A 27,526-nucleotide genomic window follows, 5' to 3' on the forward strand; every position below is an offset into this window, starting at 1 on the left:
ATATCTGATTAACAGATGCAACAAGACTATAGCAAAAAAACAAAGTAATTAAAAATTGAATATAGGATTCACACTTAAAATTCAAATTTCATTTCTCATTAAAAACACACCATGCAACAAAATGTACTGAGAAATCCTACTGAACAATATACACCACAAACACAGAAAAATGTCCTTAGTTAATCCTTCTCCTTTCCTGACAAGCTTTCACAAGAATGACATTTCTTGTAAAAATATGAATAAGAATTTTATAAACATTTGTTGCAAAGTAATGGTTATAATTAAATATGTACTAGAAATAAAGCTTATTGTTTTTAAAGCATTTTCTTTGTTTTTGTAATGAACAAGCCATTGTTATGATTATGCTTTAATTCACATTCAAGCATGTCATGCTATCAAATATACAATTCTAGTAAATACATACATGGCAAAAATCGTTAAAATGGAGGCTAGCATTAGAATATTGCAGGCTGAAGTATAAACCCTTAAAAACAACCAATGTATAATTTCATTGACCTATCTAAATAATTTTTATAACTTAAAAAAAAACATAAAAAAAAAGTACAGCAGGGTTTATAGAAATGGTATTGCACTTTTAACTTGTTATTTCATTTTCCCAGCAGTTCAGCTGTGTTGGAGATTGTGTAACAGAATTGCATAGAATGATATAATCCACCCAAAATAAACATGCTTTTGGCTGATGCCCTAGTTTTTCTGGTGAAATGTTTTGATGGTAATATTTACTTTCTTTCCTCAAGTAATATCTAGGGAGCAGATTTTTAGGCAAAAAAATATTTTTGTTGCTTCAGAAGTTGGCCATAGGAGTGCCAACCATACAGCTGCAATGTAATTTGCAGTCTTATTTCACATAAAAATGCATAATTTTAACTTTAGCACATAAAACACTCATTTCTAGGAAAATAACATAAACTGTACATATTTTAGACATTCCACACAAAATAAAGTTTCAATATTATTTGTCTAAATGCATATTTTCAAGTTAATGCATAAGACAAAGTGCATTTTAAATTAGTAAATTACTATCCTATTTGAGACTCTACAACACACTGGTCACTACTAAATAATTCTTAAAGCTTTCCTGGCGGCAAATATTGAAGAGGTTTTCTGGGGCAATCAGCCAGGTGATTTCCAGAAAGGCTTCCGAGCTTTCGAGAGCTAATGTCACTCTCGTCTTCAGGGAACTACTGGTCACTACTGTTAACCTACAGTTTAAAGTGGGATCCGAACCACTATGTGCGAACCCAGGACCTGAATATGTAGGTGCAACAAGCAACTAACGTTCAGCTGTCATTGCTGAGTATACATTTATTTGATGAACAGGTATTCTCGGGATATCAACCAGATGATTTCTGGATAGGTTTCGAAGCTTTCAAGAGCTAACATCACTCTCATCTTCAAGGATTGAAGTAATGATGAGAATGACGTTAGCTCTCGAAAGCTCAGAAGCCTATCCAGAAATCATCTGGTTGATATCCAGAGAAAACCTCTTCATAATTTGTGGCCAGGAAAGCTTCAAGAATTACATTTATTTATTTGTTTGATAGAATTTTGAATTAAAATATTTTTGACTATTATTTCTGCCGTTTTCAGAAGATGAAAAAAAAATGCACATAAAAATCCACTCCCTAGTAATATCACTATTTTTACTGTCACGGCAGTAAGTGACTACTCTGATGCCACATGTTTCTTTTTAATATTACTGTCTACAAGTAGCATATAGAACATGTACGCAATTCCCAAATTTCCCTTTACAACCGCCTGATATGTTCTGCAAACAGTAAATATTTTAATTCAGACATAATAAAATTAAAATATCTTACATCCAAATAACACATTTTCTTCAAGTTTAGGAAAGCCTCGCTTGACGGAGTAAAGATTTCCAATGTGGTAAATGGTGAAATGTGGAATATATCTAGTTGTATTATCAATCAAAAACTTTGCTTCTTAAAACTCTCAGGTTGAATGGTTTTGTTGACCGGTACAAACATCACAGCATAGGCTTGGATTATAACATCAAAGCTTCATGGATTATTTTTCCACCTTACAAGCAAATAGTGAGATGGGGCAATAGTGGTGGAAATTACAAAGTTTTTTGTCATAATAAAATAATATATAAAAAAATTCAAAACTTCATCCAATTTACTTTGGTTCATGACAAAAGGACATCTAACACATACTTAGACGGAGCTTAAAATGAACACTATAACATCCCATTTTACAAAGAAAGAAATAACTTGAAATTACAAAAGTTTTTCCCTTACAAACACAAAGAATATTTCCATGTAAGCTTAGGAAACATAAAGTACCCTGTAACTGCTTCATGCATTAAATAAACAAGCAAGTAATTTTTGTTCAGCCAGACATTTTCTGTTTACACATTTAAATAACCCTTCACAAAAAATTAAAAACTACAAGTGGTTGGTAATAATGAATATTTCTCACTCCCAGGTTTGTTAAAATTTAAAAATACAAAATCGCTAATGCACACTTCTTTATGCCACAAGTTGAGAAAGGCCAGTGATTTGTTATTCTCTATAATTATGCCTCGATGTTTTTGAGTGAGATCATTATAACAACTGTTTATTGCAAACATTAAAAAAGAACACAACCCTTGACCATTATGTAACGTAACAAGTAAACACTAAAACTTATATCCACGAAGAACATAATGAATATAAAAGAATCTTAAAACCCCCCTTTCATTTTTAAAAAAAATCCTAAACAAAAATTATTTTGCAGCTATATTTCATGGCCAATTATCACGTCAGTTGATTGATTCTAATTTGACTTCACTTTTCTGCCACTTTTACCTATTGTGATATTATAGTTTAATTCTAAGTGCAAACATTTCACTGGAATTTAATACCTATTAACAAACCCCGTTACTTAGTATGTGTAAAACATGAAATTGAGGTGCTCAATATGTAAACCACAGTTCATTATTGCATGACAATCTACCTCAGGTTAATTGTAATCTAATTTCATTGTTGATTAGTACATATATTTGTATTTACAAAATTCATTATTTTTATTGCGTACAAAAGCCACTTACAAATCTAATTTCAAATATATTACAAAAGAGAATACAGTTAAGTTTATCGTGAGTGTGTCATATGTTTTCCATGCTATATCATAAATATGTTCTTCCTCCTATTTCTTTCAATTTGATATATTTTGCTATACATTTTGTTGTTGTGCCTTATTTACAAAATTCAATTCTGGGAAGAAAATGACAATGTGTGATAAATTGAAGACTAAAATTGGTAAACGCTGTAAGTGCCACAATAATTCAAACACCGTTTTCCACGTTAAACTGTGAAATGTGCCATGCTTTATAATGTGGTAAACGTGAAATATGGCTGGTAGCCCTCTAAGTAGTTCAAAGGACGTGTAAAGAGGTCACTAATGTGCACGTTCTTACGGGCTGATGTGCGGAACGATGCGATTTCCCAACACTTTCGCTTTTGGCACTTACAACGTTTACCACTTTTAGTCCTCAATTATTCACCAACATCTAATTCATGAGATCTTCCAATAATTCTACAATCTTTCTCCGTGGCAGTTTTTCCCCATAAAAATAATGGCATATGGTTGCACACAATGGCAAAAATGTTGGAGCATATCTAAATGGCATGTTTGCTACAGTCTTCCTTCTTCATTGAACATAGCTAATGTATGTTATATGGCATTAAACGAACCATCCACCTTGGCATAGAGGTTTCTCCTACGAAAATGTGTCAAAACACATACATCCTCTTTTTGTGTTGCCTTTGTTTCAATGTTTGGTGTTTCCAATTCAGCTGCAGGAATTAATGGTAATATAAAGATATAGATACAAAGGTTGGATAAAATGTGGAAACACAGTGTAGCCACTAGATGATATACTGAAGGTGTTGAACGACTAAATCTCACTTCTGTACCAGCCTGTACCAACCATGAAATCAACACACTGGTATGGGTTATAATAGAGAGACACACACCCATCCAACAAATTAGAGCTAGTTTCTTGACTCGCATGATGTACTGCTTCAAAAAAGCAGCATTTTGCAGAAAAGGGGCATAGTGTTTACGTGTTAAAATGTGGGTAAACCAACAAAATATGAGTGATGCGTCACAAGGCGTTATTGACATTTCTGGAACATCCCCTGCCACAAGGATAAGATCACATGCACATGCTCTGATCTGAACTGGTAAAGAACTATCATAGGATGGTGTAGAGGCAGCTACATTGTGACAATGATATTTTGTGTCACCCGGGTCCATTCTGAAAGTTTATAACATTAGATACTGGATACAGACAATGTCATTACTGGCACGGTGTAGCTGTTCCTAGGACATTCACAAATTCTCTATTCAGTCCAGATCCAACAGGGCAACTTTAGTGCATGCATTTTCCCCCTTAAGAGACAGAATACCCTAGAGATATCGATATCCAGGCTTTGTGGGTTTGTTGTATTTTTATCCTGATATATTGGAATGCCACAAGGTCAAGTGAGCACCTAGTGTTTACAGTATAACCACATGTACATGTTTCACCGTGTTTCATAAGTTTAACTATGCACATACAAGAGATGAAAGCATGTCAACGGGTAGGGAAAATGTAGACGTTTCATTCGTGACAGATGCTATGGATTAGTTGCATTATTGCATTTTCAAGTGATTTGTTAAAACCGAGTCAATTGTTACAGTGCAACTTTGTTTTCGAACCAAGTATTGTACAGAACCACCAACGAACAAAACAATAAGAGACTGGTACAGAAAATTTTAGGAAACTTGCTGTTTGTGTGTCGCAAAACAAACAGGTAGGAACATGTGTGGCAGAAGCTAGATTACAGGTCTGTCAAGTCACCAAGGGAGGATATATTGAACATTTGTCAGGTAGGTTAAAGAAGTTCAATATTTACTTTTCACTGGCATGCTCTCATCTCCATGGGCGAGTTGCCCCCTGAACTAAGGACGAACTTCTTCTGGCAATAGAATTTTTATTGAGATGGCAGAATAACATCCCTATTGACCTGATCTTGCCCTTGTCACTGTTCTCTTTTGACAAAATCAATACATTCTGTGGAAAATTCCAATGACTTATTCAGGTAAAAGTTCAGAATTGGTGAAGCACCATTTTCTTTACAATCCTGACGAAGAAAAACTATATTCTGCATTTTAATAAAAAAGCATTGTTAAACATATTAAAACTTCACATACCACCTAACTACAATTACTTCTTTTTATGAATCGTAACACAAAAATATGTTAATAGAAAGCAAATACACCACCAGTTGTGTTCATAGGTGTTACATACATACACACACACAAAAAACTAAACAGTCTTAACATTCACAGAAAGTCAATACTTGTACTTAAGAGAAAGGAACAACTTTCCATCAATACAATGTGTTCCATACAGAGTTTATACAAGTGCATGATTTTAAAAAAAATCTCATCTACTTCATTATGGCATCTAACTTCTTTGATCTCAAAAAGATACAGTATAACAGAATTTCAACAATTATGCTATGGTAAGTAAAACAAAATGGCAAAATTTACAGAAAAATAAAGCAGCAAATTTGGTATAATTCATCGTTGTCTGCAAATAAATATGTAATCACAACACTTCTCTGAACATCACTGGGAACACACGTGTGGGTAGAAAAATTTGTCATTTCTTATAAACAGCCTGACAAAAGTTCAAAGCAAATATATATATATATAAATATAAAACAATGGCTACTGAGCATCTTCATGTGATTCAAAACACATAATACACTACTTTCAGTATATACAATTACTATGCAATATTCTACAAAATAGCAACAATCACAAGACTATAATGCAATTCAAAACAAAGAATGTATTAAATATTGATGCTTTATAAAAGTACAAAATCATGAGAGCTTATTCAATATATTTTTCATTGTTAAAAGCACTTGCGTTATACTGAACCAATGCATCAATTTTTTAATCTAAACACATTTGTTTTCTTTAATGCATAAAAATAAATCAACAACTTTAGGGGGAAAAGATTTGGGTATAAGTTCACTTCAGTTGTGCAAACAAAATGTCTGGCAGCTTACATTCAATTTTTTTTCTTACTATATTTTCGCCTTGAGCTTTGCCCTGCAAAGAAAAATAACAGACAATCCAATCAATTACAAAACTGGCTGATTTGTTGTAAAGAGAAGTGTGTATATATACATTATGTACCTTATCTACATTAACTAATAATGGCATACAGATTTATGGATAAAATTTATTTGTTGCTGTAATGGACAACAGCTTTACCATTCTGCTATTGTTCATGTATACCTACAAATTAATCTGTCCCTTTCTTAAAATTGATTGATTTGCTTTATTTTACTTCGCTTGTTGTGTCACTTTTGGCTAATTTGTGAAGATGGGGATGAGCGATGATATGATGAAATTGATGAATGGACATTCACAAACATCCATGCCCAGGCTGGGATTCAAACCCGGGACCCCTGTGTCGTAGCATGATGTGCAAACCACTCTTCCACGGGGGCCGGTATCCCTTTCTTAAAATATTTCTAAATATGCAGTTTCATTTATACAATGTAAAACCTATCACTATCATGCTCACATACATCACTTTATCAGATAACCACGGTAGTTGTTGTTCCATTGTCACCTGACTATAGCATTCTGATCAGAAGTAATTGTTGATATTTCATTTCTATTCCCCCCCCCCCATTTTTATACATATGAAGGCTTGAATTACAACACAACATACAAGGCCAGTCAATCAATAAAGAACAAGAATGAATGCTCACTATTGAGCAGGGTGAGGGAGTAAGGACATTATTCCTAACTAGTATATATGTGAATGAACCATCATGGAAGCAGGTCGCTGCATAGAAGTGGCAGTGGTGGAAGATTGACTAAATAGACAATTTTTGCCTCCAGCTTTCAGTTTTGCTCAAGATGAGGTCAGTATGCAGCCTTCAAATTTTGTGTCAGTCTGAAAAATCTATTACAGATTGTTGCAAGAGACAAAGTAGAGATTCTCCGCCACAATTGTGAACGAGGTGGTAATAAACACAGCTGCAGTCAATTGTAAAGATGGCCAGGTAACTGTCGATCAACTTTCCACCACTATTCACATCTGCAAGCAACAACGACTGGTGAAAATAGCAAGAGCTGTACCCATCTGGTTGGCATCTTCATCATGACAATGCCAGGCCATGTGTTGTCAACGTAGTTTCCCCCAATGAAGTAAGTCGTGAACCTTCCCTGGTGACGAATGATGAAAAGATTCTCTCAGGCTATCGCTCAGGTGAGTTATGGTAAAGATTCCACTTTCGAGAGCTAACGTCACTCTCATCTTCAGGGTACAAGAGCAGTCCTAAGCATCAACAGGGTGTATATACATTTGTGGAGGGGGGGGGTGCCAGTGAAGATGGCAGACCAATCAGGTGCCATGTCTGCTACGTCCCCACTGCTAGTCAACTAAACTAGTCAAGCAGGGTCCAGTTCGAGCCCCATGTCGCAATTGAGGTTCTCGTTTTCTCCATGAATAGCTATTGCTTATTTTATGATGTGATCCCAGTAGTTTGAAGATTTGGCTATCATTTCTGTGTTGCTGAAATCTGGTCTATGGCTCTCGTTGATTGAATGTTCCACTTTGGTGTAAATATTACAATGTTTGACTGCCCTACCCTGTCATGAAGAAGGCAGAGGTAGTTGTGAAGACCATGTCACAGAATGGGTTCCAGCACGTATTCCAAGAGTGGCAGAACCATTAGCCCAAGAGCATTCAACTTGGCAGAGATGATTTTGAAAAGAACCATGTCCACCTGGATCCTGCCGAATGTCTTTGGTGAATAATAAATTCATTTTCATTCTTTACTGGCTGGCTTTCATAAGTATTGTATGTTTGTGAAAAAGTCCCATTTTCAAAAAATTGCTTTGTATTTTAAAGTCCATGGTATTCAAATCTGTGCAAAAAAATCATAGGCTTGGAAATAAGAGTTGCATGCTTGGCCGCAGTTCTGTTGTGGGAAAAGGGGAGACTGGGCTTTCAAAGAAAATAAAATTTTTATATCCCAACCCTCAACGAGCGCAGTTTGAGGAACAAAAAAAAAAAAAAAAAAAAAAGACAAAGAGTATGCGAAAATCCATATTTGGTGAGACCCTATGCCCCTATAATAAATAAAAGTGTATAAAAAAAATAAAATGTAGCACTGCTGTTTGCCTACAATAGTGAAAAGTCAGGTTGAAAATCATTTGTAGTTCATTGAAAAAAGAATTCAAATGTATTACACTAACAAAGAAAGGCAGTGTTGTTAGCAATTCAAAAACTAGTTCTGGACAACACAGTTCTATGTAAGCCAGGTACAGTTTGGAGCTAAGAAGACTGCGAGGCTGAGGAATACGAAACTAACCTGCCTGTTGTCCCAGTGTGCAGCCAGCTAGTCTTCCTTTCAGGGTGGCAGCAGCATAAATAAAAAAGGTATGGTACGAAAACGCATTGCAAATGAATGGAACATATTACATAGTAACAAGTTTGATTCTGGTGTTTTATGTCCACTTTGTGCACAGTAAGGCTAATTGGGACTGGACCTACAGTTTATAGTGGGATCCGAACCACTATGTGCCTCCACCGGGTATCGAACCCGGGACCCCTAGATTACAAGGCAACGACAATACCACTGCGCCATCGGTGAGGGCCTACATAGTAACAAGTGAAATCAATACTAATAATGGAGTAAAACTTCACAAATCAAAGCAATCTGCTTCCAACGTGACTAAGAAAGTAATGGTGTGTGCGTGCTTTTTGTGTATTTCCTAGCATCTTGTTAATGCTTCTTTCCCAGACATGGATCAATTAATTTTAACTTATGCAGGGTAGTACATTTTCTCCCTCGTTTGTATTTACATTTTGGTATGTAGCATCGCTTTTCTGCAACTTTCGGATTATGGAACACGAAGTTGTAATGTCTCGGCCCCAGTGATTTATCCACCAACTACGCCCTAACACCCCACACAATTTTTATAAAAGGTCAAATTTATGGTCATTTTAGCTCTAAGTATACCTTTTGACACCCATAAACACAAACTTACACAATAAACAATTCTGAATAAACCTTTGCTCAACCCCCGAGCTGGCTTTCCCGCTTTTCGTTGCATGTTAATTCTATTGATAGTTAACCCTCAGCGACCCAGTTTACTACATATAGTCTGCTGTATACATATGCATTTAGTTATACACACACAACAGAACATTCATTCGATTTTTAAAACAAATTTATTTCCGAAAACACGGAAGAAGTGTGAATTCCTATGCCGTTGCTGGTCTTTGAGATGTTCCGTGGCTGACGTCATCCATGGAGGTTCATGAATGGTTCCAAACTATTCCAAACGCCAGACTGCACCTGACACTGTAAGTCCCGATTCCATTATCAGATTCTCACCCTTTCCTACAGGGACTTCTGCATGTCTGGCAACACTGAAAAATTGATCACCAAGTCGAAGCTCCTGTCCCCACACTTCCTACCTGTTCACCCCGAACCTCACCCCACACTCGCAGTCTTCTCAGCTCCCAACTGTACATGGATATAAGCACCACAAAATGTTGCTCTTTTCAAAAATATTAATTTAGTCAGAATTTTTGAAGAAACTTAACAATTCAAAAATTATCCTTTCACAATTTTTCTAGAAATGTTAAACTGCATGTGTTTTCCTTAGAACCTGTGAAATGCATGTAACTAGCATCCTGCTGAACTAGAAGTAATGTCTACATCAATCCGGTTTCTTCTTTCATACTGTGTAATAATGCTACTTGAAATTCAATGCGAAAGGTAATCAATTAATTAAAATTTGCAGTTACCTAATTCAGAACTATAATCAGCAGTTCCAAATACATTTAATAAGCTGTATGCGGCATTTGTGATATGAATGCAGTAAGTACAAAAATTATGAAATAAACGAAAGGACGATCACACTCGCATTTTAATTTAAACCTAAGAGCCCTGGTTTCATAGGCGTAGGTCTCATATCAAAGAAGCTCACCTTATTGTAATTTGTACATTACAACCAATGTTTGTTGAAATAATCATACTCACCAGGTTAATCTTCCTTTTCTTCCTCTTCATTGCCTTCTGTTTTTGCATCACCTGCTTCAGGCTGAAAAGAAATCAAAACTCATTAAAGTTCTTGACAACAGTTTTGTTACCACATTCATCAATGATATATAATCTAACAATTTATAACGCACCTTATAGCGTTGAAGCTTTTGCAGATTCGCTTGACATTTCGACTAATAAACATTTAGTTTAGTTTATTTGCATCCAAGGACTACCCCATGTGTACAAATAACAGTACATTAGAGTGTTGCAATGATCGTTTTTTGCTCGAGCGGCAAATAATTCACACGGGCAACGCTAGATAGTATGCAGAATTGATAGGTCTTATGCTTGAGCGAGAAAAGCTCGAATGAGCGGAATACACTCAAACTCTCGAACCCTATTAGAACACGTATTTCCCTCATTTGTCTATGGTAACGGGTCCTCAAATATGGATCGTGAAGTAAAAGATGAAGTGAAATTGAAAAATAAGTTAACATAGTCATCATTTCCATGACAAAATGCAGTTTTGTATATCTTACCGAGATATGTGAAAATGAAATAGACGATTTTTGGGCTGATACTACCAAGGCTGACATTTTATGTTTCTACAATTATTGTCACATTAAAATGATGTTCGATTGAATGCTATAACCGCATTTTATCATTTCACAGAATATGATTATCTTTTTTGGTAAGTGAACAATGATGTACACGTATTGTTGCACTGTGATACTATATTTGTAATTGCTTAGGCAGCTCTGTCAGCATGTGCATCCATTTTTCATTTCAGTCTGTAGATATTGCATATTTTCATACATATATTGTACTTGAGCTTTACATAATAATATACGGAATTATTATTTACAATTGTAATTGCATAGAGTGGTTTCCTTCCATCTGTGGGTTTTAGGTTGACAGTGCTGCTTATCAGGCTCTGAAATACGGGACGTTCGATCGAGCATTTTCAAGTGAAAGTGGTCCAATGCAGTACTCTACAGTACATAGTAATATAGGACATGTCAATACATTACGACATAATACTACATTAATAGATCTTACACATACAAATAGAAAATACATTACCAAAAATTGTAAAAATTGGGCCTTACTCGGGTATATCAAAATCACAAAATATAACTATAAACACTACAGCCTACTAGTAGGTGACACTAATTACAGTTCCTTTGACATTTAAATGTACAAGAAGAATATAGGATTTTACTACATCATATATAGTTATGTATATTTTGTCTTATGTAAGAGTTGCTTCGATGTATTCAGCTATAGAATAAAAAACATGCTTCAGAAGCATGGATTTTATCTTGTGCTTGAATGTTATCAATTTTGGTTCTTTCCTCACATCTTGTGGTAGCTTATTAAAGAGATCAATGGATGAGTTTAAGGGACCTTTCTTACATAAGTTAGGGTGGCAGTGTTTTGTGTGTTTGTCTTTATTTCTTGTGCTTAGGTCAAGTATTTCCTCATTTGTGGCAAAGTTGGAAATATTTTCTTTACATAAATGTATATGCAGGGGAGAGTTAACACATTAAATTTACAGAAAAAAATATTCTACATCTAGTTTAGGATTGTTACACGCATTCAAACACATTTTGTGATGTAACATTTCGGGAGAACACAGTCCTTTCATCAGATATTTATTTGAACTTTGATCAATGTTACATTTTAAACAATATGATAAATTTAACAAAAAGAAACAGTTATACAATGAATCATGTCAAGACTGTTTCTTTCTTGGAACCTAACAACTCAACTGTGAAATAAGAAACCACTTTTTGACTACAACCTAAAAATGATCAGGTAATTCAAAATCATCATCTGTACATATTTTGTTCACCTTTAATCTTAATGTCTTCCATTATTTTTTTCTTCTCTTTAATCTTTAATCTTTAATTGTATGTTTCTCCTTGATGATGTCTGTATTTCATTCAACAAATTTGTAGAGATGATGATTTTTAATTAGCTGATAATATTTAGGATCATTTTCAGTGAAAAAGTGGTTGCTTATTGCACAGCTGAGTTCCTAGGATTCAACCATGTAACACTATTGACAAGATCTTCTACAAACTACGAGGGTTACAGCAAAAGTCATGGCAACCATTTTTTTTCCCACGATAATGCGGGTCAGGCAAGAAATTTTAAAATATACAGTGGATACCCCATCACATGCAATGTATTGTGACACCACTAGGTCGCAGTGGCGGCCAAGATATTGAACTGAGGAAAGTGGGAAGTCAGTGTGTGTTTAACAGTCGTGCAGGATGTTAAACAGTGTTCTTATGTAAAAGTAGCAGTTCTCCGTGGAAGGAATGCGAGAGAATGTCACACTGAGCTTGTGAAAACTTTAGGAAATGATGCTCAATCATACCGAACTGTTGCGAGGTGGGCAGCAGCATTCAGGCATGGAAGAAAAGCAACTGCTGACGTAACATTCAGGATGACCTGTTACTGCACGTATTTTGTATTTTTCTCCAGCCTGATACAGATCTTTATGTTGTTCAAAATTCATACATTAAACGTTAGCATATATTGCAACCTTCCAATTGTATATTTTACAATTTCTTGCCTGGCCCGCATTATCGTGGAAATAAAGTAGTTGCCATGACTTTTGCTGTAACCCTCCTATTTCTACAAGTACATGAGCAGATTAAATATTTACCTGTTCCGATCCTTTTGTTTCGCTTGACTCTTCTGGTTCATCTTGCCTGTAAGAGTAATTAAAGGAGTGTAAAAAAAAAAGAAATTGAAAACTCATGAATGTGCAAAAAACAAAAGAGTTCCCAAAATAATATGTAATTATTCCTGCAGTGCCTTTCACAGTCGAGTTGTCCACAGAGTGGTGGGAGCATGCCTGCTGGCATTTAGACCTACAACTTTATGTTGACTTTGGCACTGGACAAGTCAGTGCTTTGAAAAACTCAATATGCCGACCAAAGCAGAAAATTTATTTTATTTTAAAACATAAACTAAACGTAACGTTTCAACCTTCTAGCAAGGTCTGTCTTCTTCAGACTCTGTACCCAGTACAAATGTACAGAGTCTGAAGAAAACAGACCTTGCTAGAAGGTTGAAACGTTACATTTAGTTTATGTTTTAAAATAAAATAAATTTTCTGCCTTGGTCAGCATACTGAGTTTTTCATATCATGGAAACAAGGCTTAATGGTGTTATCAGTGCTTTGGTATCCAGATAGCTGATGTCCAGTTTGCACATGTTTGTGAAGTGTTAAGGTGTTAACAAGTGTTTTAGATTGTTTTTTTTTTTTTTTTTTTTTTAATTTTACGCATTGCTGGTGCTTTTCTGCAGTCTAATAATGCCACACTATACGTACAACTTAAAACAACAAATTTTTATGTACAACTCTTACGTCATTATGAATTCTTATAGGGAAGGAAGTTAGAAGGCATTTTGCATCAGAATTCCCAGATGTTCTTGTACCACACAGAAACAGTGTTCGAAAACTTGCGGACAAATTTAGGGAAACTTTCGAGCATGATTGGAACACACACTACAAAATTCCCTCAGGCACAATTGCACAAGAAACAGACATTTCCATGTAGTCTGCGTGATAAACTAACAAGCTTTTAAACCTGAAGCCATACATTACAAGAATTGGAAGAAAATACCAGGAGAGAAATTCAAGCAATTTCAGAAGAAGAACTGATACGTATTAGTGAAAATTCACCAAAAAGGTTCCGTAAATGTGTGGAAGCAGGAGGACGACATTTCCAACACCTCTTGCAACAAGGTACGTGCTCACTTTAATTGTAACTGTCAATGTAATAGTACAAGCTTATTTCATTACATAACTAGTGGTTCCAGTCACATGAATTTTGCATCCAGTTTGCCGGCAGACATGCTCTCGCTGCCCAGAATGCAGGCCACTGCACCGTGGACAACTCAACCATGTAAGGCACTGCAAAAGTATAAAGCACAAATTATAACTCTACTGCCTTCTCGCCACTCCGTGCAGAGTAATGTGGATGGAGCTGCTGATACGTTCATGTCGTCTGCTGCACAGCAGAAGCAAACTGCACATTGCAAGAATTCTTCGCACGGTGCTTTTTCTATTTCCATTTGAACATTCACAACCATCTCACTTCCATGTGGATGTAAAGTTCTTTCACGGAAGACCCACAAACACTAACACCACAATACACATTGTTACAAACAAACCTACCATGTCGCATATGTATTCTACCGTGCGTTCATTTCGATCTGCAGCCGAGAGATCGGGAGAAGCGTGGCGGGCGGCGCTGACGGAGATACCGACATTTGCGGCCTGTAATGCCCGCTTATTTTTATAGACATATGCAGACATTTATATAAATATTGCAAAACGATCACTAACCTGTGTTATAACATGCAAAAGTTCTTCTGTAATTCATCCAAGTTCTGCTCTTATATACACAAAAAAATACGCTTTAGAAACGATGTTAAGAGCCACAGATAATAAAACATTTTAATCATAGTTTTGACCAGTAATGTCCTGCTTAAGTTTATATCCTTGAAAGAGTTTTGTACCGATGGGGATCGTTTGGAGGTTTTGAATGTGCAACACTGTATCAAGATTACGCTGTAGAAGAAACCGTTAAAAGTCAATAGTGTTCGTGAGCTTCCTTGCAATCCGAAATCTCCGAGCTCGAGTTTTTTGTTCCTTCGCGACTAGATGAAGACAGAGTTGTAAATATAGTGGCGAGCAATGTAAACCAAGAGCGTGTTAATTTCGTACTGTGCGCAAGAGTGTTATTCTTGGTTACTTGCAGTTACTTGTTTGTGTTATTGTAGTGTGTATGTGTGACGTGTCAGTGAGACGATTGGAATGCCAGCCGCAAGATTCACGTTAGAACAAAGATTTTTTTATGTATGACACGTACCTACGTGAAAACAAACTCGTGTCGAGACGTGTGTAGGTAATTTGTACATAAATTCCCATGCGTTTCAACTCCACACAGAGATACGGTTAGACATCTTGTCCTTAAATTACGAGAAACTGTATCGTTAAATTTTAAAACACCTAAGCAAAAACGACGGATTCTAACCGAAGCAAAACTCGATGATATTGGTGCAGCGTTAGAACGTTCTCCAAACAAACCTCTACGCCGTGTTTCACAAGAGGTGGGCGTGTCAAAATCATCGGCACATACAGTCACTAAGCTACTAAAATTAAAACCATACTCTTATAACACAGGTTAGTGCTCGTTTTGCAATATTTATATAAATGTCTGCATATGTCCATAAAAATAAGCGGGCATTTCAGGCCGCAAATGTCGGCATCTCCGTCAGTGCCACCCGCCACGCTTCTCCCGATCTCTCGGCTGCAGATCGAAATGGACGCACAGTATTTTGAGCCACCCAGAGAGAGTACGGGAGAAAGCCATGAAATTTAGAGACCACTGACCCTTTCAACAGGGATGTGATGAGCTTTGGCAACGATAGTGGCCGGTTCGCCAATATGGTTGGGTATTTCTGACACAGCCACCTGGTGTCGTCTGCTCTTTGACAGGAAGGCAGTAGTTACACTGTTTGCCCTGTAGTGTATACAGTGGAACCCCAATTTCATGTTTTACATTTTCCCACATCATACATTCAATCTTGATGGTCGCAACATGGAAAAATGTTAAAAACTTTCCTCACATTTACATATCCCCCCCCCACTTCATATTAAGATTTTTCAGCTTGGTCACCTGAAAAATGTAAAATAGAGGTTCCACTGTACACAAAAACAGCGAGAACCAACTCTGTGTGTTAATGCTTATTAAAATAAATGAGTTTTCCATTGTTCTCAATTAGGTCCATGGGACATGTATTTTAATCAGTGAATTAGTGCACTTATAAAATTTCTGTAGCTGTTACTTTTTCTTAAACATTAGATACACATTATAAGCAACCAAGATAGCATTTTCATAATGCTGAAAGCTGTTGTGGTCATTTTATTTAACAGTTATATCACGAATTTACATTATTATTTTTTCAGCCAGTCTCGGCGTTGGAGTGGTTAGCACAGCATGCTTCGATGCCAGGGGTCCTGGGGTAGAAACCCAGCCTGGGCATGTGTGTTCTTTGTGAGCGTCTCTTCATCATATCACCACTCATCCTCATCTTTGTGATTAGCCAACAGTGACAGAAAACTGAAGTAAAATAAACATTCCACAAATTTAGAATTTTTAATACATCAGAATGCAATTGTTCCTTTAAAAGTATCCTTAGTGTGAAATTTTGTGTCACAGTCATCTCTCTAAAGCTGTAGATGTGTTCTGGTGTTTATTTTTGTGAGCATTTACACTTCTTGATCCCTTGAGCATTTTCTGATCTTTTAGATTGAATTTACATAATTTTCATAGCCAAACTAGACACTACATAGCACCTGAAATACTACAATTTGATCTTCTAAATAATGATTGTGCAGAGATCCATTGGAGTGTACACCACACCAGTGTTTGTGCTATCAGCAAGCGAGGCACTCAAGGCCGTATGTCGGCACTGTAGACTGTCCGTGAATCAAGCATGCAAGTCTGCATAACTACACTGGTGTACAAAATTAAGAGAATAAACACCGGTTTGCGAGTATATCCCAAAACTGGAAAGTCTGAGATCACCAAAGCATGCACCAGCGCTGGTGTCGACTACGGCATGGTACGCAGGCGTGGAGGTGGCGCTGCGACAGCAGTAGGGAGAACAAGTGGTCGAGTGGTGTTCCGCACATACGTCGTTCAAATTTCATTCGTACACATCGGCAAGAAGCAGAGCGGTAGTGGTCAAATTTGGTACCGGTGGAGAAGCAGTGCGGTAGAATGAATACCCATGAATATTTAGAGGACAGCATGAGTTGGAGAATCGTTGGCCAATTAGATGCAGGGCAATCTCAAGTTCAGGTTGCACATGAGTTCAATGTAAAGCCTAGTGTAGTCTGCTATTTGTGGAAACAATTTCAGAAGACCAGATCCATATCCCGATGGCCTGGGCAAGGGCATCCAAAAGTCATGACGGCCAATGAGGATCGGTATTTGGCACTGTCCACCAAGCACCAGAGAACGGCAACAGCCACACAGCTCACTCGGGAGCTCTGTGCTGCCACTGGGACCTCCGTTTCCAGGGTTACTGTTTACCGAAGACTCCATGAGCGAGGGTTGTATGCCAGACGATCCACTGTTTGCATCCTGCTCACCCCTGCCACACAGGAGAGCACATCTGGCTTGGTGCAGAGAACATCAGCCATGGACCCAATGTCAGTGGGCCCACGTCTTCTTCGCTGACAAATTGTGATTCAGGACGGACCTTGATCTGCCACCAATGCCACAAACATCAGGAATAATGATCATTATGGTGGCAGAAGTGTCATGGTATGGGTCGGCATCATGTTGGTTGGCCGCACAACACTCCATGTGTTTGACAGAGGCACCTTGACTGTGCAGAGGTATTGAGAGGAGATCTTGGAGCCCTACGTGGAACTTTTCAGAGATGCAGTTGGCCATTAATTCATTTTCATGGACGGCAATGCCTGTCCACATAAGGCTCTCCTAGTTGGCGATTTTCTGGAAAGTGAGAATATTCGGTGGAAGGATTGGTCAGCTCGATCTCCAGATCTGAACCCAATTGAACATGTCTGGGATGTGCTTGGGAGGGCCATTGCAGGTCGCCGACCACCTCAGAGGACCATCCCATCCATGAGCTTCGATCTGCTTTGGAGCAGGTGTGGGTGTGGCTGCCACAGGCCCTTCTCACCAGTTTCGTGAACAGTGTATGCCAACTCACTGTGTCACCTGTGTGTCTGTTAGAGGTCACCATACCCCCATTTGCCTCACGGCAGTGTTGGACATTCCTGCTCTCATGGGCATTACTCACAGTCATGTGTTAATACGTAGGTTCACTGTTGTATGGTGTGTATTGCTGTAGGATATTACTCTGTACTCCAATTTGCATAACATTCTGTCCATTAGTTTTGGAGAAATTCATACACCAGTGTACTTTAAAAGAGTGATTTTTTTTGACTTGCCAATTTGTGAAAGAAGGCTGAAACTGGCTGCCTGCGTTGTCCACACATTTTTGATGCCTATTGATGAACCCATAACTCGCTGCAGTTCCCAGTTTATTAATGTTGCTCATTTCTTGGTGGATGTTACATTTCAGTTCTTCCAGAGTGTGTGGATTTGAATTGTATGCAGCATTTTTTAATCTACCCCAGAGATAAAAATCGCATGGAACTTTTACACCCAGGAATCTAGTTTCAAATCGCCTTTGAACTTCGAGTGCAGATTGAGTCAACACACATGATAAAGGTAAAGGTAAGGTGCTCCCCTGTGCTTAGCATCATGCCATGAATCATAAATAAATACACTCTGTGCAGTAGAAAACATTTGCTGAGCCATAGCATACTTTGCGGTTGAATACACCAGAAAATACACAATACGTAAGAGTCATCCTATTACTTCACGGTCTTGTGTCTACTTTCAGGACCTCCGTAAAAAGCAGTTTCAAGCCCCCATACCAGGTTACTTGGTGGATGTCTTAACAAAGATGTATCAAAAATGTGTGTGCATCGAAGGAGACTAGTTTGAACCCCTTGTACGTAAATCACTTTTTAAAATAAGTATGGAAACTGTTGTGCGTTTGCATCATTGACCTTCTACGATGCCAACAAACAGTCATGAGTGCCCCACTTGCCAATAGCGCAAACACTAACGTGGCGATCTACACCTCACTGGATTGCATTGTATAACAGAATTTTCAAAAAGTGAAATATCTTACCTTTCAGGTTGTTTTGGCTCTGATTCTTTCTCTGCAGATACCTAAAAACAAAAGTACACCATCAGAAAAATAAAACAAAGATATAGTACACATTATTTATAAAAATCAAAAGTAAGTTTCATACAAAATAAATACGTAAAATAGTATTAAAACTTTTCAAACTTACGTGAGTGAGTATATGTTAATCCGGAAGACGTTTCGAAGGTAAATACTTCCTCCTTCTTCAGGTCTACCTAGATATCTAGACACTGAATATGGTGTCACGTGAAATAGTGTTAAATAGGAATATGGTTAAAGGAATCAGTAAAAATCACTTAAAAATCCTGGTTATTAAAATCGTAAAAATCCCTATCCAGGTGAAACATTCTCAAAAGTACTCATATTCAAAACTAAAAGTCTAAAAACCCACATGGCAGCCGAGGAACTCCCGTCTAGCAGTAAAGTGAAGCGCATGGGTAATTGTCTACATGCGTAGAGTTGGAGATTACCTCCTCCGACCCAGGACTTATTCCCCTCAACAGCAACGTCACCAATTCAATGAGAATTCGCGTTCTTCCCCTACAACTCTCAAAACTTTGGCGGTGATATGAAAACCCAACTTGGCGTAATTTTTACCGGCATTATCCCATTTTCTAAGGAAATGTATCCACCCCTCTTCCAAATTCAATTTATTACTACTTTTTCTAATAACTTCCCTTTTTATAATTTTATGCTTGCTCTCAATAACGTGTTCCGAGACACAGGTTTTCGGAACCCGTTCTCTGATATCTTTATCATGCTCATCCCATCGGATTCGCATGCTCCTTCCCGTTTGTCCTACATATTCCCTCCCGCATTCGCATACAATTTTGTAGACACCTTTCTGTTCCTCAGGGTCTTCCTTGTTCCCCCTTCCACATTTCTTATATTCCGTAAAACATTTTTCAATGCTACGAGGGGCTTTCATTCCACATTTCACGTATCCTTCCATTGTTTTTTCTATTCTTTCAGAAATTCCTTTATAGCAGGGAATATCGACAAAGCATGTCCCCCTATCCTGTTCCTCCTTATTAGCGTCACTATCAGCAATATTTACCAGTTCCTTCCCTACAATTCTCCTCGCTTTCCTTGCAGTCCTATCCATCTCCAAGGTCGTATACCCATTCTTTAAACCAACTAGACTTATCCAAGCCATTTATTTCTCCTCCTCATTACTGTCATTACACAATCTCTCCACCCTGATGTAGAAATTAAGGTAAACATTATATTTTACCCTACACGAGTGTTCAGAACTCTTGTTAAGGTACAGTGGTTTATGAAATACACCGGTCATTATTCCGGTATCATTTTTTCTTATGCTCAAATCTAGAAAATTTATCTTATTGTTGATTAGGTCTTCCCTAGTGAAATTGATCCTTTTCTCTTGTTTTCCCAATTCAGTAAAAACAAGGTCTAGATCGCTTTCTTTCCCGATAATGAGAATATCATCAACGTATCTGCCGTAGAACTTTATCACCCTTAAAAAGAAAAAGAAAGTGACCTAGACTTTGTTTTTACTGAATTGGGAATGTCTGGTGTCTAGATATCTAGTTAGACCTGAAGAAGGAGGAAGTATTTACCTTCAAAATGTCGTCCGGATTAACATATAGTCACTCACATAAGTTTGAAAAGTTTTAATACTATTTTACGTATTTATTTTGTATTCAATAGTGAGTAATACGCACTTCCCCATCATGTTTGTAAGTTTAATTTAGTACACATTAAAACATGTACAGTAGAGCGTCGATTATCCGAACGTCGGTCAACCGAACGACCACTTAACCGAACTGTGTACTCGCTCACTTTCAGATATCTGTAATGAAAAAAGTACGTGACTTAGCTGCTCGTAAGCGTGTAGGCTTGCTTAGACAGACCAAAATAAAGGATTTTTTTAAACGTTAATTTTGTGTACTGTGTGTATTGTTCATGCAAAATGCGTATGTAATATGTACATATTTTTGTTTAATAAACTGTACCACATACTATATATTCCTACTAAAGTTGCCTTTGTACGTTACTTTGTAATACATACTTAAAGAGATGCCTGTTTTTATGAATAAATTTACTGTACAGTACTTCTTTTTGGCAAATAAACATGTACAGTTCGATTATCCGAACAAACCAGTTTTCCGAACACCCATGTCCCCCAATTACTTCGGATAATCGACGCTCTACTGTACTTCATTAAAATTGAAATTAAACTTCCACTGTGTTAAATGTCTTATTTCTTCACTGTGAAAGGAAGGAACATATTTAACACCATTCTAGCTAGTTTTTCTGGTAGTTTCTTGAATGTTTGTTTAAAAGTTCCACTTTCAAGTACTTATCCACAATAAACTAATTAATAAAACTAACCTCCCTACTGGATAAACCATTCAACTGTCCATTTTCTACAGGTTTAGAATCCTCTTTGTTTCCAAGCGTTACTTCTGCCTTAGAAACGCTACCTTTGGTGGATATTTTTAAGAATTTGTCCAGTTCATCTACTTCGTTGGCAAGGTCAAACTCTTCATAATCCTAAAAATAATAAGACGAGAAATAACAAATTTATTTCAATATTCATTTGAATAACAACAGAGTAAATTCAAGACGATTACCTCTTAGCCACTATTAGGCATCAATTCCTTATGTTACTATTGTCAAAATAACCCTAAATACTAAATTACAGTTAGTGTTGCTTTGCTGGCACTTTTTGTTAATCACAGCAATGAGGATAAGTGATGATATGATGAAACTGATGAAGGGACTTTCACAAAGAACACCCATGTCCAGGTTGGGATTCGAACCCAGGACCCTTGGCATCGTAGCATATTGTGCTAACCACTCTGCCACAGAGGATGGCCTTGAATAATTCTTAATTGAACATAGGAAATATATTAGGGGTGGCCTCAAATTGAATTCGCTCCCCACAAGGTGTTATCCAAATGGCACTATTATTTTTTATTGTCATATCAGTTATCTCTGAAAGCAATTATACCACTGTAATTACAATTTATGTGTCGACGACTCCCTGATATTTGTATATTCATAAAGACAAGAGACTATTCAGGGAGATCTTGACAAGATTTTGAACTGGTTAACACAAAATTTCTGATGGGCATTATATGTATACATATAATATGAAACAGAAAGTAAAATTCGTGTGGGTATTAATATGTCTGACAAATTTACAATTCATGATGTGTTAAAACAAGGAGATGCATTATCTCCATTGCTCTTTAATTTTGCCTTAGAATATGCTGTTAGGAAGGTCAAAGAAACTAAAGAAGGACTAAAATTAAATGGTGTGACTCAGTTGTTAGCATATGCAGATGATGTAGACTTACTGGGGGATGATGTGAATACAATTAAGAATAATGCTAAAATATTTTTCAAAACTGCTAAAGAGATAGGTTTGGAAGTTAACAAAGAAAAAAACTAAATATATGCTTACAGGCCGAAACCAAGTGTTAGGCAATAATCAAAATCTAATTATTGATAACAACTCGTTTGAACCAGTTTCCAAATTCAAATACTTGGGAGTAATATTAACAAATAAAAATTATATTAAAGAGGAAATAAAAAGTAGGCTTAATTCAGGAAATGCATGTTACTTCTCTCTTCATAAACTTTTGTCTTCTCGTTTAATATCTAAGAAACTAAAAGTTAAAATATACAAAACAGTAATTTTGCCTGTAGTATTATATGGATGTGAAACTTGGTCCCTTACATTGAAAGAGGAACATAAATTGAGAGTATTTAAAAATAAGACCCTTAGGAAAATCTTTGGACCTAAAAGGGATGAGGAGACAGGTGAATGGAGAAGGTTACATAATTTAGAACTACATAATTTGTATTCATGTCCAGATATTATTAGAATAATTAAATCAAGAAGACTTAGGTGGTCAGGCCATGTGGCACGAATGGGAGAGGAAAGAGGAGTTTACAGGATTCTTGTTGGGAAACCTGATGGTAAGAGACCTGTAGGAAGGCCAAGACGAAGATGGAGGGACAACGTTGAGATGGACCTAAGGGAAATCGATAGGGATGGAAAAGAGTATATAGAACTTGCTCAAGATAGGGACAGATGGAAGGCCTGTGTTGCTGCAGCCATGAACCTTCAGGTTTAAGAAGGCTAGGGAGTTAGTTAGTTCATTATATGTATACAAAATTATTCTTCTACCAGGCTGAGTCAAAAAGTTTGTTTGTTTCTCCATGTGGGAAAGAGTGAAGCCGGAGAAAAAGCCTGGAAAGCCAAGCTAGTACCTTACGGTGGGCACATTACATGCACGCCACCTGGTACATACATTCACATAGGTACAATGCATTTCAACTGATAGGTATATATATATTAATGTTAAGATGAAGAAGAAGACAAGTTGCACGTTGTCAGGGTATATTCTGTTTTGTTGATTGGTAACATGTCGGTAACGTGAAAGCACGGATTGTGTAAAATGTTTTTTTCAGTTAATATAACCAAATGCTTAAATAACAAGGCCCTTGTACACTTCACTCTACAAGGATGCCCATCATCATTTTTCAACGCTCATCATTATGGCACAGTCGGTAGAATGATAGATGTATATTAGAATGTTTAGAAGAAGAAGACGACAGCTTACATGTTGTCTGTTGTCAGGATATATTCTGTTTTGTTGCTTGGTAACATGTCGGTAATAGGGTGAATGGCGATGACTCAGATTGTGTAAAATGTTTGTGGTTAATAAAACCAAGTGCATAAATACCGAAGCCCTTGTACACTTCACTGCCCATGGATATCTATAATCAATGCTCATCATTATGGCGCAGTCGGTAAAAGGATGATAGTTTGAGCAAGGATATTCAAGTCTTGAACCAGATATGGAAGTGTGGATTAAACTAACCTCATCACGTGAAAGGAATTTATTGTTTCGGAATCATGGTTCAGCGGACATAACTGTCAGGATATGACACAATTTATTTGGATATATGAAAAGGTTTGTCAATTAGAACATTGCTTCATAACTACAAGAAGAACCAACCGAAAAATGGGTTGGAAGACAGGAATTGTCACAAAGTTCATTGCGAGTTATGTACCTGAGAATTTGTCCCGGAAATTTCGAAGGTTATTAATCGAAATATTCGGTGATATGTCTGTGTTGTGAAGAAATTTTCCTCAATGAATCATCAACTTGGTCCTTATTAACAACACAACATTAACTATTTGTTCAATTCGTTACAAGTATTGGCAAAGCTACTCTTAAATGTGCAAGGGCAAAACTTATTAGGTTGGACATTATTTGTGATTTTCTACTATTTCTTGTGTTCTGTGATAAGATGACATTAACTAACGAATGAAATAAGTACATAAACTATTATTACATCGTCGTTAGGTCGAACATTGTTTGTTTTCAAATTGATAAGAAGAATGGCATTAACAGCTCACTACTGATCCAGAATAATGTCACAATTATAAATGTACTGAAATCGGAGTGACGTTCATCAGAATGGTGTTGTTTGAATCAGAGTATAATAATTCACAAGCTATAGAAGCTTGAATGTTTTGGTGGACTACCAAAGAGACTGGCTGTAGAGACTACAGTTGATATAAACTTTTAATGCAGTTTGCAGAAAATACATCAGTTCTACGTGGCTTGCATATTAGTAAATCACTTAACGCGGTTCGTGTATTAGTAAATCACTGAACACGGTTTGCGTATTATTCAAAAATGTAAAGCGGTGCGTAATAATTAAACCATGTAACGTGGTTTGCGTATTATACAACGCGGTTTGCGTAAATTTTCTCTGGTAATGCCATTTGAAGTCTATCGACGGTTAGGTGCATTTGTACATCAAGTGACTGGCAAAGAGGATCATAGATATAAGATGACAAACCATGCATCAAGAGAACCGAGGATTAATTTGGATTTTAGTTTTGAGTGTGGTGCATGAAACAATGCAAGAGGCATATAGGAAATCGACCTGATTATTACAATGGATTACCTATGGTCATATTTTCATTTTTTTAAGCATGTATTTCGTAAATTTATTGTACATGCCTGTATTTAGACGTTAAACATTCTTATATAATGCAGTGACAAGTCTTTTATACTTATTTTTATAATACAATTTTAATATTTCTTGTACTCTGTGGAGGAATGATAGGTGCATATATTAATATTAAGATGAAGAAGAAGACAACTTGCACGTTGTCAGGGTATATTTTGTTTTGATGATTGGTAACATGTCCAGTAAAGTGAAATCAAGGATTGTGCAAAATGTTGTTTGCTGTTAATAAAACCAAATGTTTAAATAACAAGGCCCTTGAACACTCCACTCTACATGGATGTCCATCATTTTTCAATGCTCATCATCAACAAGATACAGTGCAATTACTGCGGTCCGTCATGGAGGTTGACAAAATGACTGTGTGTATCTTGTCACGACATTATTGGAAAAAAGGGGTGAAAGCTGCAAGGGAAATTTGTGTGGTGGAAGGTGAGGGCACAGTGAACATTAGGACAGCACAGAAATGGTTCAAGCGGTTCTCATCTGGGGACATGAGCATGGAAAACAAGCCCCGATGTGGGAGACCGGGTGTCATAGATGCACTTGCCATGCTACAGCACATGACAGCCAATGCAAGCATCAGTGCACGGCAACTGGCATGACAGGTTGAATTGTCCCAAAGCATCGTGGTTCTCTCTCATCTCCAAATGGGTTTTGTCTCTCGACACCCTGAACATGTTCCCCACAAGTTGACACCACAACAGGCTGAACGTCTAGTCTCAATTTGTCAAAAATTTCTTCAAAATCCACGGAGCAACAGGTTTTGGCATTGAATTGACACAGGTGACGAAAAGTGGATGATTGTAAGATATTCTGCCGGTGGTAACCAGTGGTTGTGGTTACTGCAAGAAGCAATGTCACTTGTTCAAAGGGGACAGTTTGAAAAGAAATCATGTTGTGCGTATGGTGTAATAACAATGGCCCATTGTTCTGGGAACTCATACCACGCAGCCATGCTGTCGATGGGAACCTTTTCGCTGTACAACTTCACTGGGCCCATGATACTATGTTCCAGAAGTACCCAACATTGATGCATCAAAAGAGAGCCTTGGTGCAGGTCAATAACGCCCCATGTCACCAGTCACAAATTGTTACCCAGTAACTGCAGTATTTGGAGGGAATTGAAGTGTTGCCTCATCCCCCGTACAGCTCTGATCTCGCACTATCTGATTACCATTTGTTTCGCTCTCTCGTGCATTTCCTGCAAGGACACATTGGATGCTGTGGAAACAGGTGTGCACGTGTTCTTGGGCTCAAAACTAGCTGAATGGTATCGTCGTGAGATTGTGACTCTCACGAAATGTTGGCAGATGACCATACAACAGAATGGCCTATACTTTGCTGAATAAGTCCGATGTCTCTCCAGTCTCAATGTCCATGTGCAAAAATGAACGAACTTTTGACGCATCCTGGTATATACTAGAACTACTTTCCAGGAAGTACCAAACATCTATTTACCGGTAATGCACCTAATAATAAATGTAACAAAATCTACTAATTTAGGATTAATATGTGATAGTGACTTTCTACGACAAAGCATTCATATTGTTATAACATGACTGTGGGAGTATAGAGTTTCTTAGCCAGGGAACTTTGCAATACTTCCAAAGATACAGACTTGAATTTATTAATTTTATCTATCGCATAAGACCCAGAAAAAACATGAGGGAAAGGAATGAATGTGGAAATATTAACAGTAGACAACACTATCACTTACTTATGTTTATCAATAAAATATACTATCACTTACTTATGTTTATCAATAAAATATTGCATGCAAGATATTTTTTTTATCTGTATCAGATTATGTTAAATGTCATGCATCTGTGATAGAGGTTGATTGTTAAAGTGGCTTTAGAGGATAAAGCATGCCTGCTCAATAAAGATAACACCTAATTTAATCTAACCTAACATTTAAGTTTTGATATTCTTGAAGACAAGACTACAAAAAAGTGCTTTTCTTATTATGCCACATGTATAAACTGTCATTTGCTTCTTATTTAAGTTATAATATGCCATTCAAAAGGTGATGAAACAAAAAAAAAAAAAGTCTTAAATTAGGACTAGAGGTCTCTAAAACAAGAGTAAAGAAAATATACTGTTCTAAAAAACCTTAGTTATGGGCTACGTTCATAAATTAATAAACAATGAATCCATCACCTCAGTCATTTATCAATCTTCTGGAATATTTGGCACAACAGAATTTATTTTCTCAGAATGATTTCCAAACCACGATTTTCACATTTCACAACAATTCTTTGTAAAGGTTAAGTTCACAAATATTACAAATTTATAGTTAAGCTAAAATTGACTATACTTACACCACAGTATGTCTCATCATTGAATATCTGGGGTAGTAGAGGATATTTTGCATTTTTGGCATTACTCTTGGTTTGCATAAATTCTTTCTCAGGTTCTTTACCAGGTTCTGTGATATCAATCACATCGTATGGAATATTCTTGCTCTCTAGGATCATCATCACCCTCTGCTGGTGTTTCTTGACCTGAAAAACAACAAACAACTCTCTCAGATTTGTTCATTTATCATGTTGTACACTCAATTTAGTTAAAACTACTTTCATCTTACATTCATGCTATTTCTCTCCCCTATTTTTACA

General features: G+C 36.9%; 1 protein-coding gene across 1 annotated transcript in view; it reads right to left on the reverse strand.

The window, feature by feature from the left end:
• Nucleotides 1-878: 878 nt before the first annotated feature.
• LOC146000499 (SH3 domain-binding glutamic acid-rich protein homolog) overlaps nucleotides 879-27,526 on the reverse strand; it is a 43,545-nt gene continuing 16,897 nt past the window's right edge. The window contains exons 2-7 of the mRNA XM_083138228.1: nucleotides 27,230-27,412; nucleotides 21,240-21,401; nucleotides 18,867-18,907; nucleotides 12,778-12,823; nucleotides 10,098-10,158; nucleotides 879-6,135 (exon numbers count right to left, since the gene is read on the reverse strand). Of these exons, the coding sequence (XP_082994354.1) occupies nucleotides 10,102-10,158; nucleotides 12,778-12,823; nucleotides 18,867-18,907; nucleotides 21,240-21,401; nucleotides 27,230-27,412 (489 nt within the window). The 3' untranslated portion in view covers nucleotides 879-6,135; nucleotides 10,098-10,101. The remainder of the gene's footprint in view (nucleotides 6,136-10,097; nucleotides 10,159-12,777; nucleotides 12,824-18,866; nucleotides 18,908-21,239; nucleotides 21,402-27,229; nucleotides 27,413-27,526) is intronic.

Source organism: Lepisma saccharinum, chromosome 16, assembly GCF_977018435.1.
Source record: "Lepisma saccharinum chromosome 16, izLepSacc3.1, whole genome shotgun sequence".
Taxonomy (NCBI): domain Eukaryota; kingdom Metazoa; phylum Arthropoda; class Insecta; order Zygentoma; family Lepismatidae; genus Lepisma; species Lepisma saccharinum.